This window comes from Antechinus flavipes, chromosome 4 (genome assembly GCF_016432865.1).
Source record: "Antechinus flavipes isolate AdamAnt ecotype Samford, QLD, Australia chromosome 4, AdamAnt_v2, whole genome shotgun sequence".
Taxonomy (NCBI): Eukaryota; Metazoa; Chordata; class Mammalia; order Dasyuromorphia; family Dasyuridae; genus Antechinus; species Antechinus flavipes.
This window is the reverse complement of record NC_067401.1, coordinates 65,746,622-65,765,297: the sequence shown is the minus strand read 5'-3', so window position 1 is coordinate 65,765,297 and position 18,676 is coordinate 65,746,622. Positions and strand designations below refer to the sequence as shown.

The 18,676-nt window shown below is 32.8% G+C and overlaps 1 protein-coding gene across 9 annotated transcripts in view; it reads left to right on the top strand.

The window, feature by feature from the left end:
- Positions 1 to 18,676, top strand: part of CDC14A (cell division cycle 14A) — a 234,144-nt gene that overhangs the window by 67,708 nt on the left and 147,760 nt on the right. For all 9 annotated transcript variants that reach the window (XM_051993248.1, XM_051993247.1, XM_051993245.1 and 6 more), the window contains one exon: positions 18,369 to 18,448. In XM_051993248.1, the coding sequence (XP_051849208.1) occupies positions 18,369 to 18,448 (80 nt within the window). The remainder of the gene's footprint in view (positions 1 to 18,368; positions 18,449 to 18,676) is intronic.

The following is an 18,676-nucleotide window of genomic DNA, read 5'->3' as shown; positions in this document are numbered from 1 at the left end:
AAAGAATTAAGAAGTGGTTAGATATGAAGCACCTCTCTTTATGGAGTCAGGAAATGCTTATCTGTGATCCATGAAGATTGATGAAGAATATTCAATATAGAGGGAAGGTGATGAAGATAGATTTTTGTTATAATAACTGTCATAAGTGTTATTTTTGAGACAGTTCTATAAAAAGAACTTATTGAAGAATACTAGCAATTACTGTGTATTTTCAGAAAGATTTTATGTCTTAAAGAAGGGGCAAAAGAAATTCAGAAAAGGAACAAGAAGATGCTTTAAGAGATTTTAATCATCATCTTTAGTGAGTTTGATGATTAGATACTTAATTTTATTTTAAATGGAGTTTCTAGGAAGAGTGAAGTTAGCTAATGATACTTTGAGAATTTGTGGCTACTCTGGCAGTAACTTTTCATAATGAAAATATTATAAATAGTTATCTCTTTATGTTTATAACTAATTTAAAAATAAATTCTGTATTCTGTAATTTTAATGTTTATTCAATTATGGATGAATAACAGTAATTACTTATGGGAAAGGAATTTTCTCTAGTTCATTGAATAATTAACATTTAATGAATGAGGTTGAAGCTAATTAAAGGCCTAATGAGAAAGAGGTTGTATCTTTGGTAATGAGAAATTATCACAATAGAATCCTATGTTGCTGTATAGAGTTAAAGATCAAATTCAATACATAGTAAAAATGTCAAGTAGCACTTTGAAGTTGTGGTGAAGACATTTCTTATATGTAAAGGGCTCAGCAAACCTTAATGGCACTGTGTAAACGGAAGATGTTATTGCCTCAGGTGCTTTTAAGGATCATTTAAAATCCCATGTCTTCATTGCATTCATCCTTTAACCCACATTACAGTCCTGTTCTGAATTTCTAGGGCAGTTACCATCATTTCCAGATTTAGCACTTTTTCATATTTTGTACTAATTTTTACTCATTTGTAAATTTTACTTCCCTCAGCATATTTCAAAATCCTTGAATGAAGCAATTCCTTGAATGTAGCACCTTGAATAACAGTTGGCTCATCATGACTTGGTGTATATATAGCCCATAGTTGAGCACTTAGCAGGCAGTATGGTTAATGTCATTCCCCTAGCATTTTTTTTTTTAACATCTACTGGGTACCAGATTTTGTACTAAGCATTGAAAGGATAAGAAAGGCAAAAGCCAGTCTGTGTTCTCAAGGAACTCATCACCTAAAAGGAGAGACAACATGTTTGAAGCAGTTATAAACAAGTTTTACACAGGACAAATTGGTGGTGGTCTAAGAAGAAAAGCAGTAAAATTAGGGGGGACTGGGAAGGATGGAAAGTGGGACTTTAAGGGAGAATTGGAGAAGACCAAGGAAGTAAAGAGGCAGAGATAGGGGAAAAAGAACATTTTAGGCATGAGGGATAGTAAAGTGTAAGAAAACTTACTAGAAAGGTTTATGAAGTTAGGAAGGATTTTAAAGGCCAAATATAGAGAATTTTAAAAATGATAGCTAATCCAGGAGAGTCTCTTGAGTTAGGAGGCTGATACAATCAAACCTATCTATACCTTAGCAAGGCCCCTTTGACAGATGACTGGAAGGTTGATTGGAATTGGGGAGAGACTTGGGATAAAGAGGTCAATCAGTAGGCTATTATAATGGTCCAGCTTTGAAGTTTATGTGATTTTTGCATCATAATGGTTCAAATAACAGAGAAGGGAATGGAAATAAGAGATATTAGGAAGGTAGAAATGACAAGCTCCATTGATTCCTATGCTTTGTAGTATTTTTTTAAAAATAGGAATAGCTTTTTCTGCATCTATTAATATAATCCCATGACTTTGTTGTTTTCACAACTGTTAAAAATTTTTTTTGCCACATTTGCAAATGTGAGTGGGAAGTGGAATACCACACTTGCTTTAACTTGTATTTCTCTATTAGTGATTTTGAACATTGATACTTTCTTCTTTTGAAAACTGTTCATATCCTTTGATCATTTATCCATTAGGGGAAAAAAAAGAGTCTGGTTTTTATAAGTTTAAATCACTTCCTTATATATCTTGGGTATAAAATCTCTATCAGAGGAATTTTCTGTAAATATTTTTCCATGTATCTGTTTCTTTCCTAATTTTAATTCCATTGGTTTTGTTTGTACAAAAGCATTTGAATGTTATATGATGAAAGCCATTTTATCTTGTGGAATTTTGTCTCTCTGCTTCAGTCATGAAATGTTTTCCATTCATAGATTCAGAATGTAGTTTCTTTCTTGTTCTTTGGATGTATTAATCATGTTACCTTTTATGTCTTAAGTTATATATATATCAACAAATATCAACATTGATTCTGGAGTTTTTTCCTTGGCAATTTATTTTTCTCATATTAAGTGATTTAAGTAATTATTACTTTATTTAATCTGAGTAGTTTGTATTTTTGTACGTTTTCATCTATTTTGTTATCCATTTTGTTGGCAGAAAGGTGGGCAAAATAATTTGTGGTATTTAGCTTTTATTTTCTCTTTATTTTTTTGAATTTCCTTTTTTCCCTTTTGAATTTGATTTTTCTTTTAAAAAATCATAGTAGCTGTTGTTTATTTAGTTTTTTTTAAGAAAATATCTCCTACTTTTATTTATTCATTCAATGATTGTGATTTTTTGCTTTCACTTTTTAAAATTTCCTCTTTGATTTTTATTATTTCTTTTGTTGTTAAATTGGGAAATTTCTGCTTTAGGACTGAGCTGCTTTGCAATTCATTTCCTTAGTTTAGTTTTTTTCTTTTTTAACTCTGCTTCTAATTTCATAGATTTCTGGCAGAGAGAGTATGTGTGTGTGTATTCTTTGACTTAATGGAGTGATTGTTTTTGTTTTTATCATTTTTTTTGAGTGTAGTTTTAGAGATTTACAGGGTGTTTGTGGGAGAGAATTCTCCCACCAAATTGGTTTTTCTTGATATTTATAACATCATTTGTGGGCCATACAAAATTATCAATTTAAAGTACTCAAGCAGAGGAAGTTGTTACCTGTGATTGCCTTGGCAAGGCCAGATCAAATGATTTTGCCCACTTTATATGGCTGGTGGGCAGGACGTTCCCCACCCCTGCTCTAAGTCCTTACACATCAACTATTATCCTCCCACCATTCCATCAATCAATCTTGAAATGTGCCTTAAAGAAAAAAGGGATTATATGAGGGGACAATAAGGAGGGCTACATTCTAGATTCTAGACTTAGGGAAAATGAATAGTGCAAAGCCAGAGGAATGGCAAGAATAGGAAGTGTTGTTTAAGGAACCAAAAGCCAGTTTGCCTGGACCACAGAGTACAGGATGGGGGAAGTAATATCTAACTGGTGAGGTAAGTTGGGGCCACATTGTATAGAGTTTTAAAAACTCAACAGGGAATTTATATTTCTAAGATGAAACAATAGGAAGCCTCCTGGAGTTTATTGAGTTAAGGTAATGATGTAGTCATTTCTATGAGCTGAATAATAATGCCAAGTTGAGATTAATATTGATATTACAGATCTGTGATTCTGAAAAGAAATATGGTGTCTTAAGTAATAATTGGGGAATTAGGAAGAGAGGATTGGGAAGAAAAATAAGAATTTAATTTTGTCTATATTGAATTTAAGATGTTTGGATCATTCATTTTTTGAAATGTGCAATAGACTACTGGCAATATAGATCTGAAGCTCAGGAGATTTAAAGATTCAAATATTAGTGGTCTAATTCATATGGAGATTCTCTAAACTAGGGTTTGGTACCCAACTTTATTAAAACAGGCATTTGGCTGTGTTTGGCCCATAGGCCATAGTTTGCTTGCCTTCTATTCTATATCAACATAGATTTTTAACCAAGGGACTTTCTGCTTTGGAGTATGTGATCCCAGATTTATACTAAATACCAGATGACATCGTTTTTTATTATGAAAATTAAAATCCTACAAAAGAATGATATACTTTTTCACCAAGAGATGTTATCCCTTCCCCTTTGAGCCCTCAAACATCTAATTAGCAAATTCACTCACCAAACTTCTATTATACTCCCTGCTGTCAATTTAATAATCTTTTTCTATGAACTAAATTAGTCTTATGCATTCATTAGGCCCTTAATTCCTGTCCATAAATATTTTTCATACTCAAAACAATTTAATAATTAAAATACCCAGGGGACAGGTTCCAAGCTGTCAGATGTTTAGCCATAAAAATAGTAATCTAAACAAAATTGCTGATGATTCTTTTCCTAAAAATTTTTAATTTTGGCCACAGTAGGACCTTTAACTATATGTACAGGATCTTTTTTAAATGTTATATTGCAAAATAATGCAAAAATAAATATATTTACATGTAACTAATCAATAATCAAAATAAACATGGAAAAGTAGAAGCAATCATTATGTCAAAACACTTTTATGTTATGCAGTTGGTAAAAATAAGACATTGATTTCATTTCAGCATTTAATTCACTGGTGTATTTATTATTTTGGTTCTTTTTACTTCTTAAAAAAAGAATAAACTTACTGCCTTAGCTAAAAACTTTTCAGAGAAATTTGGTATAAGATTCCTCCTCTCCCCCAATTTTACTGCTTTTCCTTTTAATATTGGGTATATTAATGTTACTCATATGGAGGTTTCAGTTTCACATAGTTAAAAAAATCTATTTTTGTCTTTTGTTAATTGCCTTTATTTCTTTGTGAAACATATATCTCTTGCCCATAGCTTTGAGAGATACATGTTCTGCTTTTTTTCTACATTTTTTAAATAATGTAATCTTTAATATATAGGTCAAGTAAGCAGTGAGAACATACTATGGAATATGATGTAAAGTCTTGATCTACATTGAATTTCTACTAGAATTCTTTCCAGTTTTTATGGCAAGATTTTTTAAAAGATAACCAGGACTTTTATTCCCCTGAGTAATTTATATTTCCTACTTTCTCAAACACTGGATTATTGAATTCTATTGTTTCTGATTCTCCCTTTTCTAGTCTGCTCTATGAATCAATTTCTCTCCTTTAAAAAAAAACAAAACAAATTATTGGATTTTTTTTTATTACTATTGCTTGTAATATATAGACTGAGGTCTGGAAGTTCTATTTCCTCTTCATTCTCCCATTTTTACATCACTTCCCTTGATATATTCCAGATTTTATGTTTTTTAAAATGAATTTTGTTATTTTGTGAAGTTCTATAAAGTGTTCCCTTCCTAATCTGGTTGATATAGCATTAAAAGTATAAATTAGGTTTGATATTATTGTCATTTTACTATATTGTCATGGCTCAACCACATGCACTGTCTATTCCTCTAGCTATTTTTGTTCTTTATTTCTTCAAAGAGCACTTGGCAATTAAATATATACAAATTTTGTGTGTGCTTTGGTGGGCTGATTCCTAGATATGTTTTATACATTTTGTAATTATTTGGAATGGGATTTTCCTTTCTATTACAGCTTTTTGGATTTTGTTATCATTATATATATGTAGGTATTTTTGAAGGTTTATTTCGTAGCCTGCAACTTTGCTAAATTTATTAATCTTCTCAGCATCTTTTCTGATTCCTTAGCATTATCCAAATATAAAAATATCACATTAGCAACAAATAAAATAGTTTTACTTCTTCTTTACATATCTTTATGCCTTCATTATCTTTTTTTGTTATTATTATGAACATTTGTAGAACTATATCAAATAATAGTGGAAAGAATCCTTGCTATATACTATTAGGAAAGGATATCATATATCTTCTTTTATATAATGCTTGCTTTTGGTGTTAGATAGATGTTCTTTGTTACACTAAAAAATTCCTTTGTGCCTATACTTTGCAAATTTTTTTTTAACATAAAAAAGTATTTTACTTTATAAAAGGCCATTTCTGTATTTCTTGAGAGAATCATGTTTTTGGATATTTTGTTTTTGTGTGATTAATAATGTTAATTGTTTTCCTAATGTTGAACCATCTTTGCATCCACGGTATAAATTCACCTCGGTCATAATGAGTGATTAAATAAATTGTTGTCATGAATAAATCATTTTCTGTCTGTCTTTTATCTTTTATTGTATTTAAACTCTATTTGTCTCATAAAGGGATTTTGATGTATTTTCGCAGTTTTTGAAAATAATTTGTGAGTATGAAGTTCGAAAGAATTTTCCTGTGTTTATCTATTAGGACCAGGATTTTTTTTTCCATTGGTAATTTCTTTATAACTAGTTACATTTCCTTTTATGAGATTGGGTTAAGATCTCTATCTGTTCTTCTAAAGTATAAATTATATTTTTAGCTAAAATTAATTAAATTAATTAAAAATTTTAATTTTGTGTTTTCAGTTCTGTTAACATATAACTGTATAATATGTTCTGATTATTCTTTTTATTCTGACTTTTGTTGTGATTTCATCTTTCTTATTTCATATTATAGATTTAATTTTCTATTCTCTAAGTTTAGTACTAAATATTGATTTGATTGTTTAGTATTAAATATTGATTGAAAGGCCGATAGGCCTTTTAGCACAATGTATTTTTCTTGTTTATCTCTTTTATTTGTTGAATGTTTTTTCTTTTTGCTTTGTTTGGATAGCGTGATCACAGCTTCTGCTTTTTTTTTGATTCAATTAATGCACAGAAAATTTTTTTCATGTTTGTTTTTAAAATGTTTTTCTTGTAAGCAACAGGATTGTAGGATTTCATTTTCTTATCCAATCTGTCATTCTTTTTCATTTTATGGGATTGTTTAAAAATTTTAAAATTGGTTTACATTTTCCTCCATTTGTTTCTAACATACATGGGTTTTTCCAGGTTGTGATCCTCTCCCCCATTTGGTGAACACAGTTCCCTATTTCTTCTATTACTTTAATATTTAGTCTTTTTAAAAGTATACCTATTCCTGCTTTCTCTTACCTTTTACCTGCATTCTACCTTCTTATTTATCTTTTCTCTTTGGAGTTGTGCTCATGAGTTCCTTTTTCTTTCATGTTTTTATCCAGTTATTTAATTTTTCTTTCTTGGACATGTAGGTCCTCTCCTTTCCTTTCTCCCTTTTAACAAGTCTTGTACATTAATTTTGAATTTTTCATTTTTTGTACCCTTTTTCAGAGAGAATTTCTCTATTCATTATTCATCTTGTCTGTCTATTCTAAACTCCCATTCTCTGGTTCATGACCCCTATTCTCTATTTTCTGTATTCTTTATGGAGTCAAAACTTATGAGGTATCCATTTTAGTCCTTCTCTTCTTAGAAGTTGCCCCAAAGATTCCCTATTTGCATTTTGTCCCACTAATTCTCAGTGAGTATCCTATGAGAGGTAGAGTCAAGATGTAAAGTGAAAACTAGAAACTTTGGTTTAGCTTGCCTAAATTTACTTCCACAATGACTTTGAAAATGTAGCAAACTGAATTCTGAGTAGAAAAGCCAAAAAAAAAAAGTCAAGGTGAATAAATTTTCCAGAATAAGGAAGCTTAGAAAGATAGCGAGGTCTGTGGACAATAGGGGTGACCACAGAAGTACAGTATAGCAAGCAGAAGTGGTACCAGGCTGTGGTGGGCAGTAGTTATGGTAAGAAGTACCCAAGGACATGAAGGGATTCCACATCTGGAAAGAAAGAGATCTTAGGAGACCTCCATGTACCAGTACTGGGAACAAGAGTGGGTGTTATTTAGTAGCATTGTCACCCATTACTCAGTTCTAAGTTACTTCTTTTAGATCACAGGGGAGTGGTTACAGTTTTAAGGTAGTAAAGTGTATCCTACTTGTTCAAAAAAATAAAGTACAGAGGGCAGATCCTTATACTTGATCATAACACTTTGAGAGCACTGAAAACTTATAGGACCCCAGAATGAATTGCATGTAGTAGAAGGACATAAAATATAGAAGTTCAGGACAGACACCATCCTCAGAGACGAGGAGAGTCTACCTCTAAAATAAAATATAAAGTCAAGAAGCCTAGGTGGGGGAAAAAAGCAAAAAATAAAATAAAAAGGAAACTTCCATAAAAATATTATGACAGGGATGCTCAGTGCAGAAACTCAGAAGACATTGACTTGAAAACATCTATAAGTAAAGCCTCAATACAGATTGAGCATATTCATAAGAATTTCTAGATTTTTTAAAAGAGCATAAAATAATTTTCTAAATCAAATTAAAAGCAGAGGAGGAAAAATTGATAGAAATGAGAGTTATGCAAAAAAAATCATGACATTATGAAAAGGAGATTTAACAGTTCGGTAAAAGATATGCGTGCGTGCATGCACACACACACACACGATGGAAAAAAATAACTCTTTAGAAGTCAGAATTAGCCAGATGGTAAAAGAAGTACAAAAATTTCCTGAAGAAAACAACTCTATAAAAATTAGAATTGGTCAAGTGAAAGCTAATGACTCCATGAGATAATCAAGTAATTATAAAACCAAGGCAGAAGACTGAAGGGAAAAAAAAAAGTCTCCTAAAACATTGACAGAACTTATGGCAGGATTTATCGTGTCCCAACATCTCATCACTGACCTATGTACCTTTTTCCTGGTTACTTGCTGTCCTTTTGTCTCAAAATTTCCTCCCTACATCCATGCCTTCCCACACCTCTAGGGGCCAGTTGCCCTTAGAAGTTTTAACTTCACCTCCTCCAGAGGTAGGAGGAATATGTTGTTTATTCAGTTATCAAATTCCCACAGATAACACCCAATGCAAGGTTTGTCTCCCTTCACAGAACATCCCTTTTCAGCAAGAGGAACACTTGCCAGTGAAACTTCCCATTACCAAAACAAAATCTGTTTCTCCTCTCTTTTAATGTCCCCCTCCCTCTTCTCACTCACTCTCAGTAGGTTTTTCTCTTCCTGAGGAACTACAGGTGTCTCTTTTCCCTCATTACTGGTTTGATTGACCGCAGCATATTACACACTTCCCTTTGTCCCTCCCTTCCTCTATGAAACCACTCATTATGTAATTGAGTCCCACAGAAAACATTGATTCACCTGTAGGCATGATGGTACTGTCTGTCCATAATGCCATAGATCTGTCTGCCCATCAGTACTTTTCTCTCCCTGACTTTTGTTTTTATTCTTGCCTTCTTGTGTACATATTTTGGAAGAAGTCTCTTGTTGGTCTTTTGCTGTGACTGTTGCTCGTTGCTATCTTTGGCAGCTTTATTAATTCATACCCCTCCCCTGCATTTCTGTTATCTGGTGTGTCCAAGAAGCAAATCTCTACAGGTCTGATTTTCCTTCTAAAATGTTTCAAATATTTCCTTATTATTGAATATCCATCTTTTTCATCTATGCTTCATCTCATAATCACTCTGGGTTTTATTCTGAACTCCATTGCTCTACTGAATATATTATTCCATTCCTTCTTGTGTTATCAGATAGGACCAAAATAGTCTTTATGTTATTCAGATTTTCTTTGTGCTTGATGGTAGATTACAAAATTTGTATTTCTAAAATGAATTGTTATATTTAAAATCTGTGTGTCTTGTAGTTTGCAGTCTTGGGCTTCTTTTTACCCTTGGAGGTAATCTTTGGATTTTTCAGTTGTCATTTTGATTGCTGTTCAGAAGTTCTATGCAGTTTTTCTGTTATTTTTGCATTAATTGTATCAGGATTTTGGATGTGTTCTTCTTGGGAGACTTATAATACTTAAATTATCTTTATGTGAGGGATTGGTATGAAAGTAAGGAAATGTTAGCCAGGGAAATGTATATTGCTGTGGTAGCTTTCAAAGCTGGGCAAGAATCCTAAAACACTGGCTAGTTTTGCTCTAGTGGTACCACTGATTAGGCCAATACCCTCTGGCCATTGGAATGAAACTGTTTTTCTGGAACCAAGAAATCAGGTGGTACATGGTTATAGGCTGGCCCTGCTGGGATCTCTAATTTTATCTTTGAGATTAATTTGTTTTGTTTGAATAGGCAGCATGTTTTTTTCTTCTTTTTGTTTCTTCTAGATTATCCTTTATTTCCATGTATTTTGTATTCTGAATTATTTGCCCTTTCTTTTTCTTGGTGAGACTTAACCATCTCAGATTCACGTTTTCTATTTTGTTATTTATTTCTGTTATTTAGATGTTAAATTCTGCTCTCACCAATTTTTTTCTTTAAACTAACCAGGAACACTATGTTGTAGTTCCATGTTCTCAAAATAAATCACACGATTCTTTCTCAAGTATTGAATAATTTTCTTTTCTTTTGCATTATTTATTCATAAATGAAATTTAAATTCATTTATTTGATATGGAGCTTATATTTTCTTCTGCTGTTAGTGTTTTCATTGTTGGTTTATCTGTTTGTGCTCAAGATCTTTTGAGTTTTATTCCTCCTTAGATATTTTATAATGTCGAATTTTTTCTCCATATTGTCACCTATTGCTCATATTTCAACTCCATTTCCTCTGATAGTGGTTTCCCTAGGGACTGGATCTCAAAGTATTTCAGATTCCCTCCAGCCTGAGCAATTCAGGGTTCACCAATCTAAGTTTTGAGTGATTTTTGCAGAGAAAAGAATTGGCTCTGGCTGGATGCTGAGCTCTACCCCTTTTGGTTTAATGGAGTGTTACGCAGCTCTTTGCCCTCCTACTCCCACCATCCTTTTCTTTTATTTCACAGTTCTGTTTCTTGGCAGTACATAGAGTTGCCACACTGATTTGCTTTTTCTTGGTTTCTGCCGTTTTCACTTTGAGGCTTCCAGGGTGGGTCTAAAGTGTGGGGTTGAAGTCTTTTTCAACTCAAGACACCTGTCCTACCCCTTTCCCAGCATTCATTATTTTCCTGCAGAGATCTTTGCAGTCTAGAATACTGCTGGGGTGCTAACTAAGGAAATTTCAGCAAATTTCTGCATTTTGGAGCTTCAGTCTCCATAGTGCAAAGTTTGTGGAAAAGGGAGAGGGAACTGGGTTTTGAAGGTGTTTTGTATAAGCCTAAGAGTTGGATTGTCTAGTGCAGCCTTGTTGCTGGTTGTGTGGTGGACATTAGGGAGAAGGTGCCAAGAGAGCTAAAGTTAAGACAGTAGTTCATAGAAGTTTTCTTTAAAAAACAAAAAATCTTCTTTTGGTTTCCTGGTGTTAGCCATGGACACAGCTGACATTTCTTTATCTTTTAATCCTCAGTTTTTGAGAAGTCATGAGAATTAGAAAAAAGATCAAGTCCTTCATCTTGTCAGTCACATGACCTGGAACAAGCACATTTATTTTTATATTCTCTCTGAAGTCAGTCACAGAATAATGCAATGACTACTGGATTTATTGTCGAGAAAAGCTCAGATCCTTGCTCTGCCACTTACTGTCTCCATGACTTGATACTTATGGGGCCTCCGTTTATTAATTTGTAAAGCTGACCTGTGAAGTTTCTGCCAATTCTAAATATTTATGTCATGATCCCAAGTATAAGAGATGTAAAACACCAGAGGCTAAAAGAGTTTTTATTTGTTTGCTTATTGCATGCAATAAGGCTTAGAGTATGCAGACTATGTCTCATGTTACTTTTTTGGAGAAGTGCCCAAGAAGACTTGGTTAGGAAGTAATAGTTCCTCACTTATCAAAGGGAAATCTTGTGGGTAGCACTAAACTTTTTGATGTTTGAATAAGTGAAAGCATTTATTTTAGAATTTTCTTGTCCTCACCATCTGGGTCCTTGATGTTATATAATGTCAATGTTTTATCTATAGAATCTTGTTGGATAGAATGGCATTTGCTGGGTTTCATTTTGCAGTTATTAATATTTTAGCACTTGGATAAAAATAAAAACACAGGTCTCAATTTACTGTGTGAGAACATTGGTCACGTGTATGAAGTCATGCATGTGACATGATTAGCAAAATAGTTCAAAGAACCACTTCATGGTGGGATTAGAGTTTACTTCCTGAAAGAAACCTGGATCCTAATTAAATGGAAATGGCCCAAATGACCATGAAATGGGAAGGAGAATATATATGTGTGTGTGCTTCCTGGAAATTGCTCTTCACTTTCTTATTCTAACATAGAGGTATTATAAGCTTTCTAGAAATAGTCAAGTAATTAAAAATTTGAGAAATCTCTAGGATCTTTCTTTGCATGTTGCAATAGATCTGAATCCATTAATTAACATTATTATTGGAAATTGATTTTTGTGAGGTAAATACATTGTTTAAATGTATGTTGTTAATTATGATCCATTATTAAGTTGTAATTTTCAATAAGATTAGTATGTCTTGCTCAAGAGTAAGCACATTTATATACATTTTAAGGCCTTTTGGGGGATTTAGTTCATTCTGGTATATATGCAGTTTGCCAAACCTGCATGATCTGGGATTATTATTATAGAATAATTTATAATCTGTGATACAGTATGTAATATCATATAATTTTTATAATGACAGTTTTCTCAAAGGCCAGGTCATTGTTTATATTGTGAGGAGAAGGGGTCAGCAAGGGAATATTAACTAGGGAAATGTATATTGCTGTGGTAGCTTTGGCTGGTTGTGTTCTGGTGGTACCCCTGATTAGGTTAACACCTCCTGATCATTGGGATGAAACTGCTTCTCTGGAGCCTAAGAAATCTGGTGGCACAAAGTTTTAGGCTGGCCTGCTGGGATCCATTGTGGACATGCAGAACAATGGAGCAACGTGTTTATGGTACACAAATTGGTGAGCATCATCAGAACTAATCAGCAATGCTAAAGTCACCATTTCAGAGCCTGAAGGTGGAAATGGGGCTCCCATTGGCAAGCCATGAGGTATATATGGATTGTACCAAAAATACGAATATTTTCATTACACACCAGTACTTTTAACACATGTATATTGCTGACTAGTTTAACTGTGGAATATATGAGGAAAGTGGTACTATTGGGTAATATCCTGAAAGATGGTCATCAAACACTACGTGATAAAAAACAACTTCAGAGAGCTAATGAAGATCTGTATAAAGGCATTGGAAGATCACATATCAATATCTAGCTGATAAATAGAGTAGAAAAGATAGCATTGCCCAAAGACAATAAATTATATGGGAAAATTTCCTTAGTTCACAATTGAAAGCAAAAGTCAAATGTTTAAGGTATACAAGAATTCAAGGCAACCCAAGGAACAAAATAAAAATTCAACATTAATCAAAAACTTTATTATAATGACTTGAAAAATAAAGAAATCAGGATCTAGAGAACACCACAGAAGAATGAGAATGTGGAAGATTTCTGGTCATCTGTATAGTTCCAAGAAATACAATAGGTGAATTGAAAGTTGGCTCCAATAAGACACAACCTATGCTTTGTTGTATTATTGTTAACATAATGATGGAGAGAGCAGTTAGGTCTAGGAAGATAATGGAAATGCTGGCTTCTTCGTAAAACTCTAAAATGAAGGGGCTGAATCAGATCTAGGATTATTGGCTCATATGCTTCACAGTGGTTCATAATTTACTAGCAAAGTACTTCAGAATTTTTGTTCAGATGCAAACCTAGTCTCACTTTTCCTTATAGAAGGCACCTCATATCCATTATTAAAAAATGACAATACCAGTGATTCTCATCTAAACTAGTTACATGTTTTTGTGCTTTCTACAAAGTATTCATAACTTGATATTCTCCTACCTCAATCTCTAAGCATTTAGAAGAAAACAATAGATTGGTTGAGGAAGAAAAAGGAGAATTATCAAAAAGTTCCAGGAGCATAAAGTACAAATTACTGTTTTTTTAATTATTGAAAAAGCTTGCCTGTAGGTACCATATTTATTGCCTTTGTTGAATTTTGTAAAACATTTTACTCTTTTCTATTGTCATGCTTATCCTATATTACAAATATATAAAACAGATCCAAATAGAATTAGAAGATAATGAAGGACTGGAGGATTTGGTGATAGCTGGATGGCATAATATATAAAGGGCTGATGATTGGGAGTTAGGAAGACCTGAATTCAAATTCAACCTTAAATACAAACTATGTGATTCTGGACATACAATTTAAACTTGCATTCTCTTTTTTTCTCATATGTAAAATGAGAAAAACTCTAATTTTAGGATTGTTATGAAGATAAAATAATATTTGTAAAACACTTTGCCAACCGTAAATACTATATAAATGCTAGTTATTCCTTTTTTCTCACATGGAAAATTGGTTTTTATTTAAAATATGCCACCAATACTATAATAATGTTAGGCATTATTTTATTGACATAAAATGGTATTTTTCAAGGCAACAGTTTAAGCTCTTGCTTAACTTAACTCACTTGCATGAGTACTAACTCATGCTGTATCATTTTTCTTAAATAGAGCAAACTATGATTTCAGAATTAAAAAAAAACCAAAAATGTCTCATCATTTTATATATATGGATGGTATTAAGCTATATGGTATAATCTTTCTTCAGAGGGGTACTTATCAGTTAGGGAATGACTGATTAAGTTATGATATATGAATGTGATGAAATATTATTGTGCTAAAAGAAATGAATGGGATGGTTTCAGAGAAATCTGTGAAGACTTGTGTTCACTGATGCAAAGTTAAGTGAGTAGAAGCAAGAGAATAATTTATACAATAATGATGCTATTGTAAAGATAAACAATCCTGAAAGACTTTTAGAAACTGAGCAAACATAGTTACCCATTACAGTTCTGTAGGACTTAAGATGAAAAAATGTTATCTACCCCTAGATAGAGAGGTGATGGATTCAAAGTGCATTTTTTAACAGAGAGAAGGAAGGGAATATGGCTATTGTAAGACTTTGTTTTATTTTACTATATATAATATATATTTTTAAAATTAATTTTATTTATATCTTTTGTTTTCCTATTATATACATTCCTCCATGTGTCATAATTCCTCCCCCTACCAGTAGCCTATGCTTTATTTGTTAAATAAAATGTAATTGAAAATTGGCAGGTTGATCAATACATGTTAAATATGTTAAAGTATAAATTAAATACAATATATGTATATATATCCAGTTATTTTGCTGTACAAAAAGAATCGGACTTTGAAATATTGTACAATTAGCCTGTGGAGGAAATCAAAAATGCAGGTGGACAAAAACAGAGGGATTGGGAATTCTGTGTAGTGGTTCATAGTCATCTCCCAGAGTTCTTTCGCTGGGTGTAGCTGGTTCAATTCATTACTGCTCTATTGGTACTGATTTGGTTCATCTCATGGTTGAAGAGGGCCACGTCCATCAGAATTGATCATCATATAGTATTGTTGTTGAAGTATATAATGATCTCCTGGTCCTGCTCATTTCACTCAGCATCAGTTCATGTAAGTCTCTCCAAGCCTTTCTGAAATCATCCTGCTGGTCATTTCTTACCAAACAATAATATTCCATGACATTCATATGCCACAATTTTATTCAGCCATGTTCCAATTGATGGGCATCCACTCAGTTTCCAGTTTCTGGCCACTACAAAGAGGGCTGCCACAAACATTCTTGCACATACAGTTCCCTTTCCCTTCTTTAAAATCTCTTTGGGATATAAGCCCAGTAGTAACACTGCTGGATCAAAGGGTATGCACAGTTTGATAACTTTTTGAGCATGCTATATATATTTGTAACCAGTTTTTTTTTTTTTTTTGCTTTCTTAATGGAGGGAAGGAAGGAAGGAAGGAAGGAAGGAAAAGTAAAAAAGAAAATAATGTACATCTAAATATAAAAATTTAAAAAGCAGTTAATCCCCTCCTCTCAGCAGGGAAAAAGACTTAAAGATACTTCACCTGAGTGGAAAGAATACTTTGGGGATCTCCCCTGTATGTTTGATCACCAACCTTTAAGTAACTTATGAAAGAAACAGAACACAGGACTGGTAAATTTTGCATATGGGAAGAAGAACTTCTGAATCCAAAGTATTTTCAATAAATATTTGTTTAAAATGGGAATGCGACAAAACTCCTTCATTTCATGGTATTTTCTTGGTCTCATTAAGTATAAAATTCTTAATTTTACTTCCAGCCAGGAAATGTTAAGTGTCTTGAGACCAAATTTGAACTCAGGGCTGGTGTTTTATCCTTTGCAACACCTAGCTCTACCCCGCAAAAATTTTTAACATTTGTTTTTAAAATTTTGAGTTCCAAATTTTCTCTTGTTGTTTTCTTGCTCTCCCCCATTGAGAAGGAAAACAATTTGATATACATTTTATACATGTACAGCCACACAAAACATATTTCCATATTGTAAATGGAATATTAGTCATGTTGTGAAAGAAAAAACAATTCAAAACCCAAAAAACAACAACAAAAAAAAATATCCTGCACTCATACTCCTTCAGTTCTTTCTTTGAAAGTGGGATAACATTTTTCACTGGGAGTCTTTCAGAATTGTCTTAGATCATTGTATTTCAGGGAACAATCAAGTTGTTCATAGTTGATCATATTACAGTATTGCTATTACTATGTACAATGTTCTCCTGGTTCTGCTCATATCTCTTTGCATTGTTTATGCAGGTCTTTCCAGGTTTTTGTGAAAGCATCCTGCTTGTCATTTCTTATTGCATAGTAATTCCCCAATTGATTGACATTCCCTCAAGTTTCAATTCTGAAAAGTATGTATTTTTTTAAATGCCTCCCCTGTGCCAATCATGTGCTAATCAAAAAAGGGGTAGATAATGCAACACTCACAGGCTATAAAAATGATGTTTGCCTAATACTCGGTACAACCTGGCAGTTAGAATTATATTTTTAAATAATTTTTTTTTATTGTGAATTTGACAAATGTGAACATTCCCATGTACAAAGAACAGAGAGAACTGTATATGAAATTCTTAATACTTCAAAAAACCAAGTTGTATAAAAGAATTAGGCAGTTCGATGGTCTAGTGAATAGAGGTATTGGGCTTTGAATCAGGAAGACGCATTTTTCTGAGTTTAATATGGCCTGAGACATTAGCTATGTAATCCTGGACAAAAATTATTTAACCCTGTTTGCCCCAGTTTCCTCATCTGTAAAATGAGATAGGAAAGCCATCTTTGATATCTTTTCCAAGAAAATTCCAAATGGTTATGAAGAAATGGATACAACTAAGTAAGAGCAACTATATTAAATCTAATCTGATAACATAAGCATTTCCCTGGGAGGTTTCTGTCCCCTTCTGATTGTCTTTCTGTTCTCTTCTATTTATTTTCAAATGTTTCATTGATGGATGTTTGAGTTTTTTTTTTTTTTTAGACAGAGGAAACATTATCACTCCTTTCCATGTTTCTCTCTACTCTCAAAATTCCCTTGCTGCCTACTCAAAAAAGAAATAAACCCTTGTCTTATAACAAATAATCAAGCACAATTCCACACATTGGTCATATCTGGAAATTGCTAATTCTTTATCTCTTAATCTATTATTTTCTTTATCAAGATATGATAGCATGCATCATGTTCTGTTTGCTAGTGTCCAGATTGTGTATTGATCACAGTTCTTAAGACCTTTAAGATTATTTTTCTTTATGCTATGTAATAATTGTATACATTGTTCTCCTGGTTCTGTTCACTTTACTTTGCATCTTTTTATGCTAGCCTCCCCAGGTTTAAATAATTATTGAGCACCTAAAATGTGTATTATAGCTTATGCTAAGTTAGATTATTTTGTCAGTAGTCATTATTACTTATGGTTTACATAATTTGAAGTTAGACACCAATAAGAGCCTTTTTGTGAGGCATTTTAGGGTGTAGGACTAATTTCTGTACACTACGCTTTCACTAGGCTAGCTGGGACTTAGGTATTGCTGATATCAGTAAAGTGAATAACTTTTGGTTATTATTTCCATATAAATGTAGCCCGTAAAAGTAGTAATTTGCTAACTGTTTGGTTTGGTTTCATTTAGTCTTTAAGAATCATCATTGAGGGGCAGTTAGTTGGTGTAGTGGATAGATCACTAGCCCTTAAGTCAGGAGGACCTGAGTTCAAATCTGGCCTCAAATACTTAACACTTCCTAAATGTGTGACCTGGGCAAGTCACTTAACCCCACTTGCCTTAGGGGGGGGGGGAATCATCATTGAATTCCCTCAGAGCAAATAGATTTTTTAATAAATCTAGCCATGGGAGCATGTTCTATGTAAGATTTCCATTTACTAATTAATCAAGATCTTGTACTTTTGCCTGCTGTGAACATTGCCTATGAAAAAAGCCTTAGCTATGCTACTGATGAACAGATATTAAAAAATTACAATATTGTTCTTCCATTTCTCACTGCTCCCTTCAAATATGCATTTTGCTTTAGTAAATAATTTTTGGAAAACCTTTTCTGTGGTTCCTTGTCTAAACATGGAATTTTCCTTTTTCTATTACTCTTGAATTAAATGCTGCTAAACTCCTCAATTAGAAAAAGCAATTGCCTAGATATGGGGTAGGATGATGATTAAAATATCTGTCAAAAGAGTGAAAATATAACCAAGTATTATACTTGATTGGGATCAGATTAGTGGTATGTATGCATTTATATTTAAATGTTGCTATTTGTTTGTTTTAGGTCATCTATTTAAAGAAGACACCAGAAGAAGCCTACAGAGCACTCATAGCTGGCTCAAATCCCCCCTATCTTCCATTCAGGTATATATGCATGTGACATGTGGTTGTTGCTGTTTGCCAGTGTTTTTGCTACATTTTATTTGAAAAAATGAATACTTATGTCATCTCTGTTGAGAATGATCTTAGGTAGTTATGTAGCATTGAGCCTAGTAGTCTTCACAATTGTATTTCAGAAAGGTCACTTTTCCCCCTCATCTATCTTTAGGAATTAAGGTAAAAGAAAAAAAAAATTAATAAGTTTAGAAATAC